The sequence below is a fragment of the Mirounga leonina genome, unplaced genomic scaffold, assembly GCF_011800145.1.
Source record: "Mirounga leonina isolate KUSES-001 unplaced genomic scaffold, KU_Mleo_1.0 Mir_126, whole genome shotgun sequence".
Taxonomy (NCBI): Eukaryota; Metazoa; Chordata; class Mammalia; order Carnivora; family Phocidae; genus Mirounga; species Mirounga leonina.
The window spans coordinates 14,180,340-14,198,307 of NW_023270314.1; the positions used below are offsets into that span (position 1 = coordinate 14,180,340).

At 45.2% G+C, this 17,968-nt stretch overlaps 1 protein-coding gene across 1 annotated transcript in view; it reads left to right on the forward strand.

Annotated features, from left to right (window-relative positions):
- GRIP1 (glutamate receptor interacting protein 1) overlaps window positions 1-16,755 on the forward strand; it is a 193,035-nt gene extending 176,280 nt beyond the window's left edge. The window contains exons 23-25 of the mRNA XM_035002883.1: window positions 149-382; window positions 14,405-14,551; window positions 16,448-16,755. Of these exons, the coding sequence (XP_034858774.1) occupies window positions 149-382; window positions 14,405-14,551; window positions 16,448-16,675 (609 nt within the window). The 3' untranslated portion in view covers window positions 16,676-16,755. The remainder of the gene's footprint in view (window positions 1-148; window positions 383-14,404; window positions 14,552-16,447) is intronic.
- Window positions 16,756-17,968: the final 1,213 nt, after the last annotated feature.

A 17,968-nucleotide genomic window follows, 5' to 3' on the forward strand; every position in this document is an offset into this window, starting at 1 on the left:
TTCAATTAGTACGTCCATTCTCCGGCCTTTGGTTGTGCCCTGAAGAGACTGTACTTTGGGCAGAAGGAAAAATGTGCTTAGTATTGAGCAACCAAACCCTTTTCTTAGTCCGCGGCTTAATTGTTTCTGAAAATTGTCAATGCCACAGGCAACAATCATGTCGGGGAGCACGATGAGTTTGAATCATGAGGCCCCAACACCTCGCAGTCAGCTGGGGCGACAGGCCAGCTTCCAGGAACGGAGCAGCTCGCGGCCGCATTATAGCCAAACAACTCGGAGCAACACCCTGCCCACAGATGTGGGCAGAAAGTCTGTCACCCTGAGAAAAATGAAACAAGAAATTAAGGAGATCATGTCCCCAACTCCTGTGGAGCTGCACAAGGTCAGGATGCTTTCTTCCCTTTTCTTTGTCCCATTTAGCAGCCATTCTGCCCAGTGTGAGTGCCGGGGTGCAAGCATGGGAATGATGCTCTACCTCGGGCTCAGCCAGGGACGGAAGCCAGAGAGAGCCAAAAGGCACATCATCAGAGACTCGGTTCTCAAAGTGTGATCTTTGGGAGGTTATCCTGTAGAGCAGGGACAATTCGCTTTGGAGCAATGAATTTACTAAAAATGTAGTCATGGCCAAAACCTTCTTACCAAAGTTGGAGGCTTCGGTATCCTGTGGAGTTTAGATGAATTGGTTTGTCATTCCAACCTCTTTGGAAGTGGGAGAAGGATTTCCTAAGGTGTCATACACTCGTAGCTTCACTGAAAAGGAGTTTCAGGTTGAATGTAGGAATGCTTAATCTTTAGTGACAGACTTAGCGGATGGTTATATTACGCAGAAGACATGAAGTTCTCTTCGAGACATAATTTAGAGTCTTGGGTCAGGACAAGGCGACTCCTGGTATGTTCCATCTCGGCCTGTGATGGTCGCCTCACCTGACTTCATGGAAGAATCTACTGTGCCACACAAAGCCGAGTCTCAGTTGCTGGCAGAGTTTGAACAAGGCAGATGCAAGTGACAGTGTTTGCAGAATCCCGGAGCAAGGAGAGCAGAGGTCAGGGGGCGTCTCTGATTGTCTTCCGCAGAACTAATGCTTTATTTTTAGTTAATACGTAAAGATGTATAGACGGCCATAATCTCACCCCACTTTTCTTAAGAACCAAGACCTTCTCTGTAGTTAATACTCTGTTAACGAGATTTTAGTTATTTGTCTCACCCAGAAAAGCAAGTAAATGTTGGATGGAGAGGAGGTAACAGGCCAGCCACTCCCTTTTTCCTCTGAAGTCTTCAATTTCCCTAAGCACCCTTTAAAAGATATTTTATATCTTTTTGCAGCTATTTATTTTGCAGCTGACAAAGGTTGTGGTGAAAGAGAGACTAGAACGGGAAGTTGAGTTCTCAACCTTGTGTTCCAATCCTGGGGTGACTCTTTTACCACTCATTCATCCCGATGGTGCCCTCAGGTGTCTAAGAATACTGCCCGCCCCCTTCTCAAAAATTCTCCTGCCCAGGCAGAGCGGAGCCTGCTTGATAACCGCCCCCCCCTTCAGCCCCAAAGGGAAAGGATACCAGCAGGTACTGAGTTCCTATTATATGCTATAATCTTTGTATTTTTAGCCCTTGCAATAGCACTTCTTAGCAGATACGTATTAGCCCCGTCTACAGGATAGGGAAATAGCAAGTATAAAATAGAGTCATTTTTCCTTCTAGAGTGAGGCATTTGCCTCAAAGGGAGATTATTGATAATCCGCCAGTACAGAGACCCGTCGGCCCATCCCTCCTGCACTGAAAGCATTTAGCAAAGATAATGATGAGAAATTGGGTGTGCAGATCGTTAGAGCTGAAGCTTAAAAAAAGTGCCTGTGCTGAAAATCGATCTTATTTTTTTAAAAAGGCCTCCTCCGCATGCCAGCACAATGGGTGGCAGCGTGGGGACTGGCTGGAACATCTGTGTGGCAGAGTGTGACCTGGGAGGCCACCGGATCACGCACACGGATGGGCCAAGACCTAAGCCGCGGGATGCTGCTTTTTGCCTTCGCTTCATCTCCCCTCAATGGTGGCAATAAGTGCGTCTCCCATGTAGCTTCTCTTTTCTTCTGAATTGGTCCCAAACAAAATAGGACTCTCAAAAGTAGGGGGTGTCCTGGGCATCCTAAGGCACACAAAAAAAGATCTAGTGAAGTGAAAGGCAGCCAGGGAGTGTGCAGCCTGGCAACATGGGATTCTGGGAGTGGTGTCTGCTCACATCCCGGGTATCTTTTCCTTTTGTAAGTGATTCAGTGCTTCTGTCAGGCCATCCACATGCTGGCTGTTAAATACGTTCTCCAGTGCTGAAGTGCATGAAAGGAAAAGTCACTTGAACTGCCGGCTGTGCCCGTATCCTGCACGTGGGTGACTTTTGAACACTGCAGGATTGCCTGACTCCATGAAGAAAACAACAGTGACTTGTTGATGGAATTGAGTTGTCCTCCCAGTGGGGTGCTACTAGCTTATAGGGGTTGTTGTTTTTTAGCTTATTTTTCCTTTGTAAAAATGAGGGAAAGGCACTCTGGTGGGTGGTGGCATGGAGAAGGGCCAGGGAATTAGAAAAACATTCCTTCTTCAAGTTGAAGATAATCCCAAGCTGGATGCACAGCTTGAGGAGTGGAATGAGGGCTGGTTTTCAGTTCCCTGAGCCCCCTTGGTGGCCATTTCCAAGTGGATCTGGTGGAGGAACTCCCAAGGGGCTGCAAAGACCAGGGTGGAGAGGCCGGATGAAGTCTATAGCATACCAGGCCTGGGACATGTCTGAGCCAGCACCTACAAACTCATACTATGCTTCATGAGAAGCTGGATCCAGAGAATGTGAATGAATGGGCAAGTATCCATCCTCATTCCGGGAGAGAAAAAAATAAAAAGCAAAAGCATCTCCATCTCTGGATGACGGGTTACTAACATCATCTTCCAACATGAAGAATACAGTGTGGGCTTATCTTCCAGTTTCTTGGGTTTCAGCTTTTTTCCATTGTTTACCCATGACTTTCCATCCAGTCCTCCTTGCCATTCCTTCTCTTTCTTCAGACCTTCAGAAAGTCCCAAGCTCAGGTCAGGGCCTATATGGTTTTCTTTCATTTCACATCATCTGCTGTGTCTGAGGCCCTTCCAGGTCTGGGCAAGTCTTCCTTCAAGTTGTCTACATCCACTCCTGAACTCTAAAAGCTAGTTGTCCCTCATGACACTTGGAACAAACATAGAAACACAGCCCCACTTCCTTTTTTGGCTGTGTGGGTGGGAAAGGGAGTTAGAACTGGCAAGATGATTTGATATTTAGTAGGGGGTGAGGGGATGGTGGCGGAGGGAGTCACAGGGAAGTGACACTCAGGTCCCCTCTACTGAGTATTTGTTGGCTGAGATGATCTGAAACACATCTTACCTCACAATTCAGGACATGCAAACATCCACACTCATAGATGGAATGAATCTGAAACTTGACTGCATGGTTTATGTCAAACATTTTCTATTTTTAATTTGTTCTTTTTTCAAATACTATCATATTAAGCTGATTTCAAAATTTATTAATGGGTCTCAATCAAAAGTTTGCAGACTATTCCCTTAGTAGTTTGGCATAAAAACCTCCTTTAGGTTTTGCTAACAGAGGTGATTATTCTGTTTCAGTGAAATCATTGGCAGCAGCTGGGTGGCAGGAGAAAAAGGAAATGAGGTTGCATCTTTGGCCCTGCAGGTTCTGGGTTTTATCTTTCAAATGAATTCTGGTTTGTACTATAGCTTATCACAGATTCTTTCTCTTTACAGATAAGGAGTGTGATCTTAGCTATAGTTCATTGGTAACACTTTCTCTCCCTTCTGCTGCTTAAATATCCTTTATGTCCACTTGATCTACTTCTGAGATGAAGTCTAGCGTCACTTCTTTGCATACTTTAAAGCAAAAAGATTTCTTTTTCTGTAGAGTAGAAAGTTTCCCCACATTCAGAACACTTGGACATTTCCTTTTGCCCTGTCATTTGTGTTTTTAAATAAAATTATATTCCTTAACTGTATCCAGCTATTTGTATTTATCATTTTACAGAAAGGCTTTAAAATTCCTTGTTCAGCATCTCTGTTTATTTATGGCTGCTAGTGGCATGACCCTGGGACATTGAAGTCATCTATTAGGACCCCCTTTATTTCTCATAGCAGCTTTGGCTACTCTCAACTTTTTCCCCAGCCAAGTTCACCTTGCATTTTCAATGTATCTGAATGCTTTGAGAAGGGAGCTTTGTTTTTCTTGATATGAGAAAGTTGCTCTTGTCCTTGTAAGGAGTGTTACTTTCAATGCCTAATGGAAGCTTCTTTTGCAATATTCTCCCCAAGTCAGGAAGAGAGGCTCAGCCCTAGGAGGAAATATGAAATAGAAGAACGTATCTTATTCAGACACATGCGTCTTTCTTCACCAGACATTTGGAGTTGGTACTCAAGATCAAACGAGTCCTCATGGCAGGCCTCGACCTTCTCCAAATAGCTGGTGTCGAATTGTCTTACTGTGGAAGTCCCAAGAAGCTAAAAATGACAAACTGAATATATGCACCTTCTGCTCTTGCCTACCCTTCATTGCTAGCCCCAGTTTCTCTTCCTCCAGGCAAGGAGGGGTAAATTAGAAAGAACACAGACTTTGTCGTCAGGCAGACCGAGGTCTGGTCACAGTCTGACAGGCATCAGCCACGTCCCTTTTCGGAACCTTGGTTTTCTCCTTTAGCAAAGGAGGGGGCAGGACCCTGCTCAGGAGAGGAGCCTCAACAAATAGCATTTCCCCTGGGGAAGTCACCGTCCTTCAGAGTCTTGCCTCAGCCAAGCAGTGTCAGAAACCCAGAACATGAGGTCTCCACGGCCTCCCAGCCTAAAAAGCAGATTCAGCCTCAGAGCCCCCGAGATGGAGAAGTAAACCGGACTAGGAATCTGTGTACAGACAGATGGATGCGTGCCCAGTTACCAGTCACTGCCGCAGTCTGACGGGCATATGCTCTCCCTGTAGGACCGGGGCCAGCTGATCATCAGAAGGTTGTTGGGGGAACGTGGAATTGTGGAATAAGGGTTGGAGTCTGCATGTATGTTTTAAATGAGTAAAATGGATCATTCCCTCAGCTTCCTTTGTCTGTGATTCTGTGAAAACAAACTTTTCAAAATGTAAAAGATATAATTCTTTTTTTAAAGATTTATTTATTTATTTGAGAGGGGGGAAGGACAGAGGAAGAGAATCTTAAGCAGAATTCCTGCTGAGCCTGGGGCCTGTCACAGGGCTAGATCTCACCACCCTGAAATCATGACCTGAGCCGAAATCAGGAGTTGGTCACTTAACCGACTGAGCCACCCAGGCACCCCGATATAATTCTTATAAAAATGATTGGCTTGTGTCTAAAATTTTCATATGCTTGTTTAACCCTATGAAGGGTAAGGACAATGGGATGATAAAGCTTGTTCAAAGGGGTGATAAGTCTCAGTCAGTGAGGGGGAGAAAAAGCAAGAATGCTAGAATAAGATTTCCAAGTTAGGATTAAAGCTGCCCAGTGACTTATAGGGAAATAAAAGCCAAGCCTTTGAGGTCATCTTTTCATTGCAACTCTCCCTGGCCGAGCTCAGTCTGCATCTTACTACTTTTCAGCAAGTGGCCATCTGCCTTTGCAGGGTCCGAGCTCTGAGCACTAGAAAGGTAAGTCCCAACAAAGTTGCAGCCCCCCAGGCTCAGATGACCCTCAGGCAGTGTCAGGGCTCCAGTGTGCCTTACTTCTTAGTTTTTGATCTTCATCTTGTCCCTTGGTTGAGGATCCACCACCACGCCTCTTCAGAGATGTTAATAGCTTCCCTTAAGTCTAGCTCTGGCCGGGGATCATTCATCTCTTCCTGATGTTTTTATGTCTCTCTGTGGTGATCAAATATGTTCATTTATAGGTTGTAAGATATTGTATTATCTATAGGATGTTCACTTACAAGTGGCGTGCTCTCTGAGGGTCACTCTGTTCCCCTGGTCCCTGGAGAGTAGCCTGCCAGCCCTCTTCCTTCCCCACTGCTCCGTCCTCTTACCTCGCTGGCTGTTGTAAGGATTACGTTGATAATGGTCTTGCCCAGGGCTTGTCTCTTTCTTTCCCTTAGATAGACACAGAGCTCTCTCCTTGTTCTGAGGATCTTTGGAGTGTCTGACCACAGCAACACCTGGAATGAGGAAATAAAATTGAGACCGTCAGCAATCAGTGCAGCGGGGGTTTGGTCCATTGTATGTAACTTGTCATCCTTCCTGAATGGCAACAAGCCTGGCCCTGAATTCCCACAGGCCAGGGCGTGAGCGGAGGGCATGCCTCCCACCCAGCAAGGCAGGTGGCCCCTGGAGCGAGGAGGCCCACAGACCTGAGGAGACTGGAGGTCAGTAGGGTCAGAGGGAATTGGGAAGCGTCAAGAACTGGAGGAGAGCCAGGCCAGGGCAGACCTGGGAGACTGAAGGCAGGAGCAGGAGCAGAGCGAGCAGGTGCTGAGTACCAGTGGGCAGCCCTGAGAAAGACCCTGTAACAGAGACTCTGCCAGCCGACTAGCTTGGCAGTGGCTGCGACAAGGGGAAGGGCCGGGGGCAGGGTTGCCGGGTGAACTGGGGAGAGAGACCCTGGGCCCTGAGGCCTCGACTCAGTTTATCCCAAAGATGTTGCCAAAGGTTCTTGGTCTCCTTATGAAAGAATTCAAGGATAGACACACATCATGGTGGGCAAGTGACACAAACACTAAACTGTATTAAAGTCAAAGTATACTCTGGAGATGTGAGATTGGGCAAGCTCAAGGGGGTGGGGAGAGAGAGAGAGAGAGCACTGCACACCCTGGAGTCTGGGTTTCTGTCTTTTATTGACAGTTGTTAACAAGGAGCGAAACATTCATTACTTGGGGTGGAGATGCAGAGTTTCATGTGTTTCCTTCCTTCCTTGGTCAGGGGTTTCCTGTCATGGCATCCGCCATCTTGGGCTTGTCCGGTTTGGTCTAGCTTCTTGTGGAGTGTTGCCAAGACAGGCCTCTGACTTTCCTGATAGCTGTCTGTGACTTCCTCGGTGCTGGCCTCCAGGCATCCTGTTAGAACCCGGCTAACTGCCTTCTCTGGCCGCAGAGCTGGCAATAACTAGGTGACCAAGGTGCCCATGGCTTGGTCTGATCTCCTGGAGAATCTGGAGACTGATCTAGCTCTTTCCTCTTTGATGTGTTGTGAAAGGAGAGAGGTGCAGTTGCTCCAACATGATTTGGGGAAGCAGCACATATATCCACCTCAGATTTTAGAACTGGGACGCTCCCTTGCTTAGGACTCAGCTCTCCAAGGGCCAAGTCAGCCCTGACTTGCTCCTACTTAGAGCCAGAATCCAGGCTGCTGACTCTGTCCTTGTCGAGCCCCTACTTTTCAAGCCCGTGGTGCCACACGCTTGCCCGGAAGCAGCAGGGCGCAGTGTTGGGAGCAACTGTCCCTTTCTCCCCTCGCCAACGAGGCTCCCCAGACAGGCGGGCAGCAGCTGCCTTTCCTGACCCAGTTTGTCTTGAAGCCCAATTTGAGTGGCATAAACTGAAATCACTTCCTCCTGGGCTGGAAGAATGCAGCTGGGAAGGCCATGCCTTTTCTTTTTTCTTCCAGCCCCACAAGGAGTATAGGGTTATCCTCAAAGCCAACGTTACTTGAATTATCAAGGTTAAAGGAGGAGTGCTACCCCAGTGGTATTTGTAAGAATGAATCCAAGTGCCTGGTGATTTCTGGGGAAACTAGCACCATCTCGGAGAAATAGGTGTTGGTTTGGCCCTTAAGGCCATCAGGCCAGGGCCTGAACGATAGGAAGGCTGACAGGGCTTAGAAATGGCTTCTGGGATAGCCATCACTTGCTGTGACTTGCTCAAGATAGTAGACACAATTGCCTTTAAAATCCAAAGGGGGAGAATTGCTTCTGGCTGCTTAAAGATTTTCACATGTGTCGAAACTGAAAACAGAAACATTAGGTTTCTAATCTTTGCCTTGAGGACATTGTTCAGACGTGTGAATAGACTTGCTTAGAAATATAAAACAAGGCACAACTTGAATTGTGGGGCCTCCTGTTAAAGCTTCTGTTCCCAGGAGGGTTAGAAGCAATTGCAGTATGTGCTGGAGAATAGTTAAAATTGAACTGAGCCTTGTAGAACCGTATTCTTGCCCAGAGTTATGTTTCAAGAGGCTCACTGGCCCTTTTTAGAACAGAAAAGTCTAGCCTTGGGTTCATAGTCCAGGTTCCCTGGCTGCATCCTTTGGTTAGCACAGAATAGAGACCCCACATGAAAAATCTTGATTCACATGAGCCAGAGTGGACCACGAAGAGCTCTAGGAGCAGGAGTTTATGCAGATGTCCATGGAAAACCACAAAGGGGCTCGGATCAGAATAAATACAGCAGACATGATAAATTATTCATCTTAACTTGTTGGGCAGTTGGGAATGGATAAAGACTGCCTGACCAGCTAAGAGATTATATGTCCAGAAAAAAAAAAAAAAAATCATGATTTAGTGGAAGGAACACAGTAAATGAGGTCAGATATTCAAGCACTGCCTCCTAGAGCTTATACCTTCCAACTAGACAAGTATGTCCATCAACTTCTTTAAAGAGACATGTTCTCATTAGCAGGAAGGGAATAATTCTGCTGCACAGAGCTGCTAAGAGTTCAAAAGCAATCATATGTAGGAAAGTGCCTGGGTAAGGAATTCATCTGTGGCTTAAAAAAAAAAAAAATGTGACTTAAACCTTGGACTCCTTCGAATTCTTTTTGGACAGGAAATAAATCAGAAGTAACTACCACCGATCTCCATGCAAGCAGGACAGCGACGACATGGTACAATTCACTGTTGCGGCCATGAGAGCAGGCAGCTGTACACCCCATTTTTGTGAATTATTGATTCCTGGCATCTTATCTTTTGTGTCACTTTAAAATAATTTCTTTTTTGTTATTGGCTCTCCCCAGGAGACCCATAGAGTTGGCTATTAAAATTCAGTTTCCTCTAACCTTAGGAAGTCTTTCCAGAGAAACAGATGCGTCTCAAATGTAAACCACTGATTCGCCTCTCATCTTGAAGACTGCCATCCAGTCTATGGCTCTGAAACACCACTCCTCTTGGCCAGCAACTCTGACCTTAAATGAGCTAATCTGTTCACCTGCTCCGGCCGACATCCAACTCGAACATTTTGGTTACTATGTCACCCCTGCTGGTGTTGGCGTCATTTGGTGTCCCTCCCGAGTTCTGGCTATGGAGCTGACATCCAAGAATCAAAGGCCAATTGAGCAATGAAGAACTTCACTGTTATTCTAGGCCCACACCCAATGTTCCCCCCCCCGCCCCCCCATGCAAGGATACTGCTTCACTGTGTCAGAAAACCTGTCTTAGATCGAAGACAGAAGCGGGCTTCTTCATGTCCATTGCAAGCCATAGGCCTTGCGACCCTCACGTTCGGGAGCACTGAAGGAGCGCGGCTGGGGCTGCGCAGCAGATGCCAGTCGGCTTACCCATCCAGCCATTAGCACAGGGTCTCTAGGACCTTCCCCCATACCTAGCTGCAAGTGGAACAGAGAGAAGTAGGAGGCACCACCCTCCAGGAGCGGTGACATCCCCGCCCCAGGTGGGCTCCTTGTCACATGGTGAGAACACGACTAGAAACAAAGATGCAAAGGAGGCAGGAGGACAAGAAATCCCACAGAGAAGGCGCAAAGCCAAAGAGGGGCACAGAAGGAGCGACCTTGAGCACAGAGACTTCATCTACTAGTAACGAGCGCCCCCAAATGGCAGGCTATCACCAATCCCGTTAGCTCTTTGCTTCCTCCTCCTCCTCCTCCTCCCTCCTTCTCCAATTTGGCCTTCCCTCCCCATTCCTCTCTTCCTTCCTTTGAGAAAGGAGCATGAGGATGGGAGGAAAGGGACTAGAGTATAACCAAAAATGTTTCCTCCAATGAAGGGACCTTGGAGGAGTGGCTGCTTCCAGCTTGGAAGCAGGAAATATTCATGATGAGTCATGATACCTTGAGCCAGAAAGCAAAGAGGCTGTCAAAACAAATGAGTCCTATCAAAAGGACACAGAGGTTAACATGAAAGATCCCCCCATGACCAAAGATGAGAAAATTTGAGCACCCAAAAGAATAATGATGGAATTACTTGAAATACAACATCTGTATGTAAACCCACATGTTCATAGTGATACTTTACTTTACAAAAGTCATCCCCCCCCCCACAAAAATGTCTTTGGGGCGCCATTAGAAGTGTCTAGTGCACTAACACCCTGTACTAAAAACGAAGGGAAAGAATTAGCCTTCGTTCTGCCTTTCTGGCAGATCAACGTGCACATCAAAGTAACCAAACAGCACTGTTTGAAGAAAGGAGAGTTCTTCTTTACGGAAGTATTCTAGCTAACAAATGTGGAAGGTAGTATAGGATTAGAAAAAGACTATCACTCTGCAGCCCCTAATGAAATTATTCAGACAGTGGTCATCAGTGGTCAAAAACATTTAGATAAGAGGTTGATGGGGAACCTTACAATGAAGGCATTAAGCTGTCTTCCCCTGGACCCACCCAGAGTGGGACGACTAGACACTGAGTGATGTGATGTCGTAGGAAGCACCCTGTGGCACCTGTGATCCATTCACACCCCTCCCCACAAAGCTGACCCTGACTCCAGGCAAGGACCCCGGGTAACTTCCATGTAGAGGGACGCAAGGACTAGACGAACGCAGTGCGGGACAAATACAGTTCCCGCAATAAGGCAGGAGCATGGGGCCATGCTCTAGACAAGAAGACAAGTAGAAACCCCACACTCACATGTCAACCTTGTTGGGATCCTGATCTGAAAAAACCAATTCTAAAACCCACTTTTGAGACAATCAGGGACATTTTGTTATGGACTAGGTATTGGAGGATATCAGGGCATCAGGGTGAATTTGTGAATGAATTCATGACTTTGAGGTATGTAAAAAGAGTGATTTTTCTTTTTTAGAGGTTCATCCTGAATCTCTTAAAGGAGTATGTAGGAGTAAATTACTTAAGGACTGGCATTTGCCTTAAAATAATCCCCCAAAGGAGAAGAAAGAAGGGGACAGAGCCTGTGGGGCAAGCTCTTAATGGTTGTTGGATCTGGGTGATGAGCATATGGGGATTCATTGTTTGTTCTAGCCTCTCTACTCTTGAATACGTTTGAGTTTTTTCATTAAAAAATAGCTTTCTCCTAACTAAACTTGTGGTAATGATTTTGCAATATATATATATATATATATATATATATATATATATATATGTATATATATATATATATGTCGAGTCATAATGCAGTCTACCTTAAGCTTATACAGAGCTGTATGTCAATTATATCTCAACAAAAGTGGAAATTAAAAAAAAATTTTTTTAATTAGCTCTCTCCAATAACCACCCGTGTCACCTTAGGAAAGGGGCAGGACTCTTCCTGTCCTATGGCCTGAGGCCAAATCATAGTTATAGAGGGACCTCAAAATTCTAATCTGTAATGAGTGCTCATTAAGCAACCACCTGCTAGGTAAAGAGAAAGTGTGCCGTGGGAATATCTGAGCTCCACAGTCACTACCACTTGGGTTTGAACCACTTTGAAACTTCTCTGTGGACAAGTTTCTAACCCTCCATGAGCTTTCATATCCCTGTCTGTATGATCTGCTCCACAGACTTGATAGAGTCAGTAACATCCTGTTGCTTTTTAATCTACTCCCTCAAGACCCACAGGCTTTAATCACCTATTGGCAAGAAGTCCAGTATTTCCTGCTGGAGGACCCTCCTTCCCACCTCCCTCCCTGTCCAAGAATGGAGCTTCCTCAGCCCTTAGGCAGAGCCAGCCTGGCGGCGACGTCGCACGTTATCTCACCTCTGATGGCCACACGGTGGCGCCATTGGAGCTTCGTGTGCCCCGGGCCCCAGCCATCTCCAGCTGCCCTGCAGCTGCACCTTGCAAATTACCAGCAGAGCCCTGGGGGGCGACAGGATGGGGCACAGCTTGAATTAAATCTCTCTTAGTTCTCACTCACAGCGCATCTTGGCCAGTTCTGACTGGAAACAAACTGAGAGTTGCTGGAGGGGAGGTGGGGAGGGGGATGGGGTAACTGGGTGACGGGCATTAAGGAGGGCACGTGATGTAATGAGCACTGGGTGTTGTATGCAACTGATGAATCACTAAACTCCACCTCTGAAACTAATTTAAAAAAAAAATCAGCTCTGTCAAATAAAAAAAAAAACCTAGTCATTTCATTATTCGACAAATACTAACCCTACTATGTGGCAGACACCGTTTTAGGGGTTCAGGATATCAGTGAACTAAACAAAGATTCTTTCCCCACCTCAAGGAGCTTGGGAGCTGGGTGCATCTTCCATCTACTCTCGAAGGCCATCTGAGCCTAGATCACCAATAAAGACTCCTCCTCACCTCCTGAGGAGTTTTGGTCTGGAAGGAACTCTCTCATGCAGTTTAACCTACTTCTCTCCCCGTGCATTATCAGGGTGCATGTGGGATGGGGGGCTGGATTTTACTAAGCGACACACGCACATGCAGACCCACCCGCGCGCACACACATTGACATACACACAATGACAGAATGAGCCTGCAAAGAGTATCATCCCATTAAACTTTAATTCCCTCGATTCTTTTCAGAGCATGTAATAGCCCCCTTGTATGCAGAAGACCACACAGAGCAATTGCACCGTGCACGGGGATCCCCAGGGATCTGCAGGTGCCAAATCAATCAGTCTGGGCAAGGTCTGAGATTCGACATTTTAACATGTTCCTGAGAAATGGTGATGCTTCTGGTCAGGACCTCACTTTAACTGGCAAGGCACATTTTTTTTCCTCTTAAAAAGCAAAGTTGCAACAAAATTCTGGCCCCTTCTAGGGCACTTGTAGGAAAGAGGCAGGTAGCGGTAGAATATTTATATATCTTACTTCATAGGATCTAGGGTGCCATGGATTATGAAACACACCTGATTTCAGAAATTTTGAAATATGAAAAAATAAAGCATATCTTACAACCTATGAAATAAGGCATTTTGAGTGGCAGTAGTATATAATGGTTAAGTGTTTAGTGTCTGGAATCAGACAGACAGGGTTCCACTATTCATTACCTTTGTGACCTTGGGCGAATGACTTAACCTCTATAAAATTGAATTTCCTCACCTTTCATATGGCAATAACCATGAGGGCTGCCTGGTGAATAGTACAGACTCGGCCAGCTTGATATTTTAACTCTCAGCCTAGTAAAATAAAAACCACAAACACCACTTTTTTGTAGTTCCTTCAATATTCCCTCTTTCTCTGAAATAAAATAACTGGGTATAAAAAATAGACCTGTTTTATCTTGACCTTTTGCCCTCTGTAGCCCTGAAGTCTTTACTATTTTACAAGAACATATTCATGTATTTGTGTGAAAATAAAATCTTTTTTAAAAACAATTAGTGTAAAACAATATATCAGCCCAGATTAGTGCTTGAAGAGTGCATCAGCTTATACAGAGGGCATCGGGCAAAACTTAGTGATTGTCAGTGACCAGCTTAAAACATTAAACGAGGACCAAGTGCTGAGTATGCCACCTGGCCGGGGCCAGGACAGCGGGTGCTCAGTAAATGTTACACATAAATGTGTTTGCCTCTGGAAGGCAGCCTTTTCTTGCGCGCTTACTGCTGTTCCCCAGCACCCAGAACCATGCTCAGGACAGGGTCGGGACTCGGTACACAGTTGGTGAATGTATGCATGATTGGCTGAATGTCTGAACCTCAGACTAACTCTTGCAGGTGGTCAGATTGGAGGCATGAGGTTCGGGGGAAGCTTTGCCTGGCGGGTGGCCGTAGGAGCGGAGGGAACCAGTGAGGCCCGTAGCCGAGAAGGGTGAAGAAGGACTTGAGTTGCTAAACCAAAGCCTGGTTGCTATTCACGCTGGACCCCAGAGCAAGGTGTTGGTTACAAGAACACTTTCAGGTTTTTTAACTCCGTTTGCTGTCAGTACTAACATTCTGATCGGGATACCATAGCAAATAAAATGACGGACTCCAGGCTGGCAGTTGCTCAGAGGAGGATGATATGCTGAGCACTGTACCCAGCGCAGCATCAGGCACGGTGGGCAGGAAGGAAAGGCCTTTGGCTTCGTCCTGATACCCAGCAGGTGCAACGGGCTGCCTCCCTTCTCTAGCAGTTGGCCTTCTCCTTCCTTTTCAGTTCTGGGCAGGACTTTGCAAATTCCAAGGCTGTTTTCAGAGAAGGGGAAAAAGCTGCAGGAGCGTGGGGAGCTGCCTAATATATTACAAATCTATTATGTTACTGAGTAAATAAATTTGAAAAGATTGTTGGACAAGAAGTTTCACACACAAAAGTCCGCAGCCAAGCTGAATGCGTCCTTCACATTCTCTCACTTTCCAGGTGACCTTGTACAAGAGCTCTGATATGGAAGACTTTGGGTTCAGTGTAGCAGATGGCTTGCTGGAGAAAGGAGTGTATGTTAAAAATATTCGCCCAGCTGGGCCAGGAGATCTCGGTGGCTTAAAGCCCTATGATAGACTCTTACAGGTAAGACCGCAGGTGACGTTTTGATTAATTTCACTTCTCAATGTCTTACTCGATCAATGCCTACCCATCTTTCTTTGCCTCAAGACGAGATTAGGGGCCCCTCCTATATGGGATAGAAACTTTTTCCTTGGGTAGAATTTACCAGTTATTGAAATTGTCTGGTTCCCTGTATATATTCCCCAACAGATTATAAACGTCTTGAGAACAGTGCTGGCACCTTATGCTCCCATTTCCCCTTATACAGTACTTGATATCTCAGTATCTCACACAATTGTCTGAAAGCGAAAAGCCAAACCTTGTTTAGCGAAGGGAATGCGATCGTGGTCAGGAATAGTTTCAGTGAGCCCAGCCAATTCCTGATTTTACATACAGTTTTTAGGAATAGCATTTTGTAGGAAAAAGAGAGGGTTGACATCAGTCTTGAGAGTGTGTTTAGCTGGAATGAGTCTGATGTTCAGAGCATGAGGCTGTACATGAAGTGACACGCCTTCACCAAGGCACGTTCTCATTGATCAATTAAGTAGTTTTAAAACAAATTCTGGTGATCATTTTTACTATGGCAGAACAGTTGGTCTTGGCACTATGGGATGCTTTCATTTTTGTAGAGACTCTAATATTTGCTGAATTAATAATTATGGTTACTTAACCTTTATGTGGCTCTTCCTCATCTCTAAATTGGGACTGTGCTGTCCCTGCTTCCACAGATGTTGAGGCTATAAAAAGTAGACTGGATTCAGACTCGAGGGCCTTGAATGCTATGAGAAAGCTCTTGGACTTTACTCTCAGGTATATCAATTTCTTAAGCAGAATAAGGACATCATTTGTAATTTAGAGAGACGATAGAATAATACTATAGGTGGATTGGAGTAAAATGGGAAAGAGGGAGACGCCAGGGAAGGAGACCAGATGTCTGTGTCAGACCTGAGTCCTTTTTCCTTCAGTGCTTCCTGGCAGAGCAGTCTGTGAGGCAAGGGCAGTTTGGATCCATTGCTCAGATGTTGGAGCCAGATTTAGGAGATTTAGGACACTGAAAGGCATGCGTTTGGATAAAGTCACCTATGGTGCGCTTATAGTGAGAAAGAGAACCAAGGCTAGAATCCTGAGAAAAACAAATTTAAAGGACAGGAAGAGATAAAGGCAGGAAAGAACTGAAAGCGAATTAAAATGGTAAGAGGATCAAAACAAAGTGGTGTCATAAAGAGCCGAGGAAGGAGAGTTTTCAGGATGATGAGTGGGTGTCAAGTGCGGCCAGGGCTAAAGACCAAAGTGGACGAGACCTGGAGACACCATTCCTGTATTGGACATTTGGGGTCAACTGTACAATGTGTCAGGTTCCAGATGTGAGAAGATTGAGAATGAAAGGCAAAGAGTGGAAGCAGCTTGTAGAGGGGTTAAAAACCCTCGTTGGTGAAGAATAAGGAGAAATGAACGAAGATGAGCACATGAATAAGCTGAGGAGGTGGATGGGCTCACTTCTGAGAGGTAGTTCAACACCATGGTCAAGAGCACAGCTTCGGAGTCAGCCAGACTGCCTGGGATCACTTCCTAGCTGGGCCACTCGGTTCTGAGGCAAATCTCTTCACCACTCTGTGCCTCACTTACCTCATCTGGAAATTAGCAATGACGTTCAGTTGTTGGGGCACCTGCCATGAGCGAGGCAGTCTGCCCAGCATGGGGATGTTGGGATGTGTCCCTGTTCCCTGCTCTCAAGGACTTTATGATTTAGTAGCAAAGAGTAAGTCAGCCAATGGCCACCTCCTGGTCAGAGAAGAGATAGACCTCTCAGTGTAAGGCTGCTCGTTTAGGTACCTTCAGGACACCTGTTACACCAGAAGGGTTAGTCTGGGTGTTGAGAATTAAAACAATAATTCAAAATGGCTCTTCTTGATTTTTCAGGTTAATCATGTCCGAACGAGAGACTTTGACTGCTGCCTTGTTGTGCCCCTCATAGCAGAATCTGGTAATAAGCTGGACTTGGTTATTAGTAGAAACCCACTGGCTTCACAGAAGTCTATAGAACAGACTCTACCAGGAGGAGAATGGAGTGAACAGAACAGTGCTTTTTTCCAACAGCCTAGTCATGGTGGTAATTTGGAGATACGAGAACCCACTAACACATTATAGCAATGCTTTTTATAAAGCAGGACAAAAGACAATATCTACATGGTGCTAAAAAATCCCTTTAAGATTTCTGTGGCATTTAAAGCACAGATATCACGTGGCATTAACTGCAAGCACAGGGGTCTTTTAAATCTCTCTCATGGCTCATGTTCGCTTCCCCTTTCAGGCTGAAGAGGTTTCTTTCTTGGTGATGCTATGGTATATGGCCGGCCATTCGCTGCCGGGCCCAATGGTAGAGAAAAAGAAAAATATATAGGCCGCCCCTTCCCCCCAATTAACATCAGAGGAAATTTTTTACAAGTGCATCTTCCAATCACTTTTTAAAAAGAGAGATGTCTGTTTGAAAATATTCTCTATGACAATTTCCTTAATTCACTTTGAAATCAGTTTCTTACTATGAAGTCGTCAGCGTTAAGAACTTGACCAACAAGGCTTGTCACAAAGCTGGCTCTCCTAGGGGAAATGGGAGTTTGAGACGTGGCTGGGACTGCTGCCATGGGAGGGGTCCAGGTGTAACATTATTCTCTTAAAACGTTTCAGCGATGATGCACGTAGGAGACCATAATAGGTGGTGGTAAATGTTTTGCCCCGATATAGGAATGATTTTAACTAAGATGTATGCTATTCCCTATGCAACAAATTAACAAACAGGATATGTCTTGTGACCTGTTTTTTTTTTTAAGGACACACTTTTAATAGCTGCAAATCTCTGATAATGAATTAGAGTGCTTAGTAACACTGAGAATTAGTTATTTTTAAAATTCAAGACTGAGAATTTAAGAGAGAATGAAGTCTATTAAAATGAGGTTTATCTTAATGATAGGCAAATCAAACTCATCTTGCTTGCCATGTTTTGAAAACTGGTTATAGAGGGGTGTACAGCACATGTACCTTAAGATGACACTGGACTATCTTTTGTTCTGAGCCATGCTACTTTACTGAAATTGTAAATACATTTTTCACAAAATGCATTGCCAATTATTACCATCCCTCAAAGCAATAAACTGTGACAGTTGCTTCTAAGATGTTTGTCAGCAACTGTTCTCATTTGTTCAGATCTTTTGAATAGTTACGCTAATAACTGTTATTTGGTGAATATTTAAAAAAATAGATCTGTATATTAATTGTAGAATCTCCATATTGAAATGATTATTTTCCAAACATTTTCATTTTGGTCAATGGATTCCAACAACTGCTTAGGTAAAGCATTTGAACACTGTGTCCTTTGTTTAAGGAAAAAGCTCACCTTTCTTTTTGTGCAGAGAAATATATTATTTCAATCATATTTCACAACCC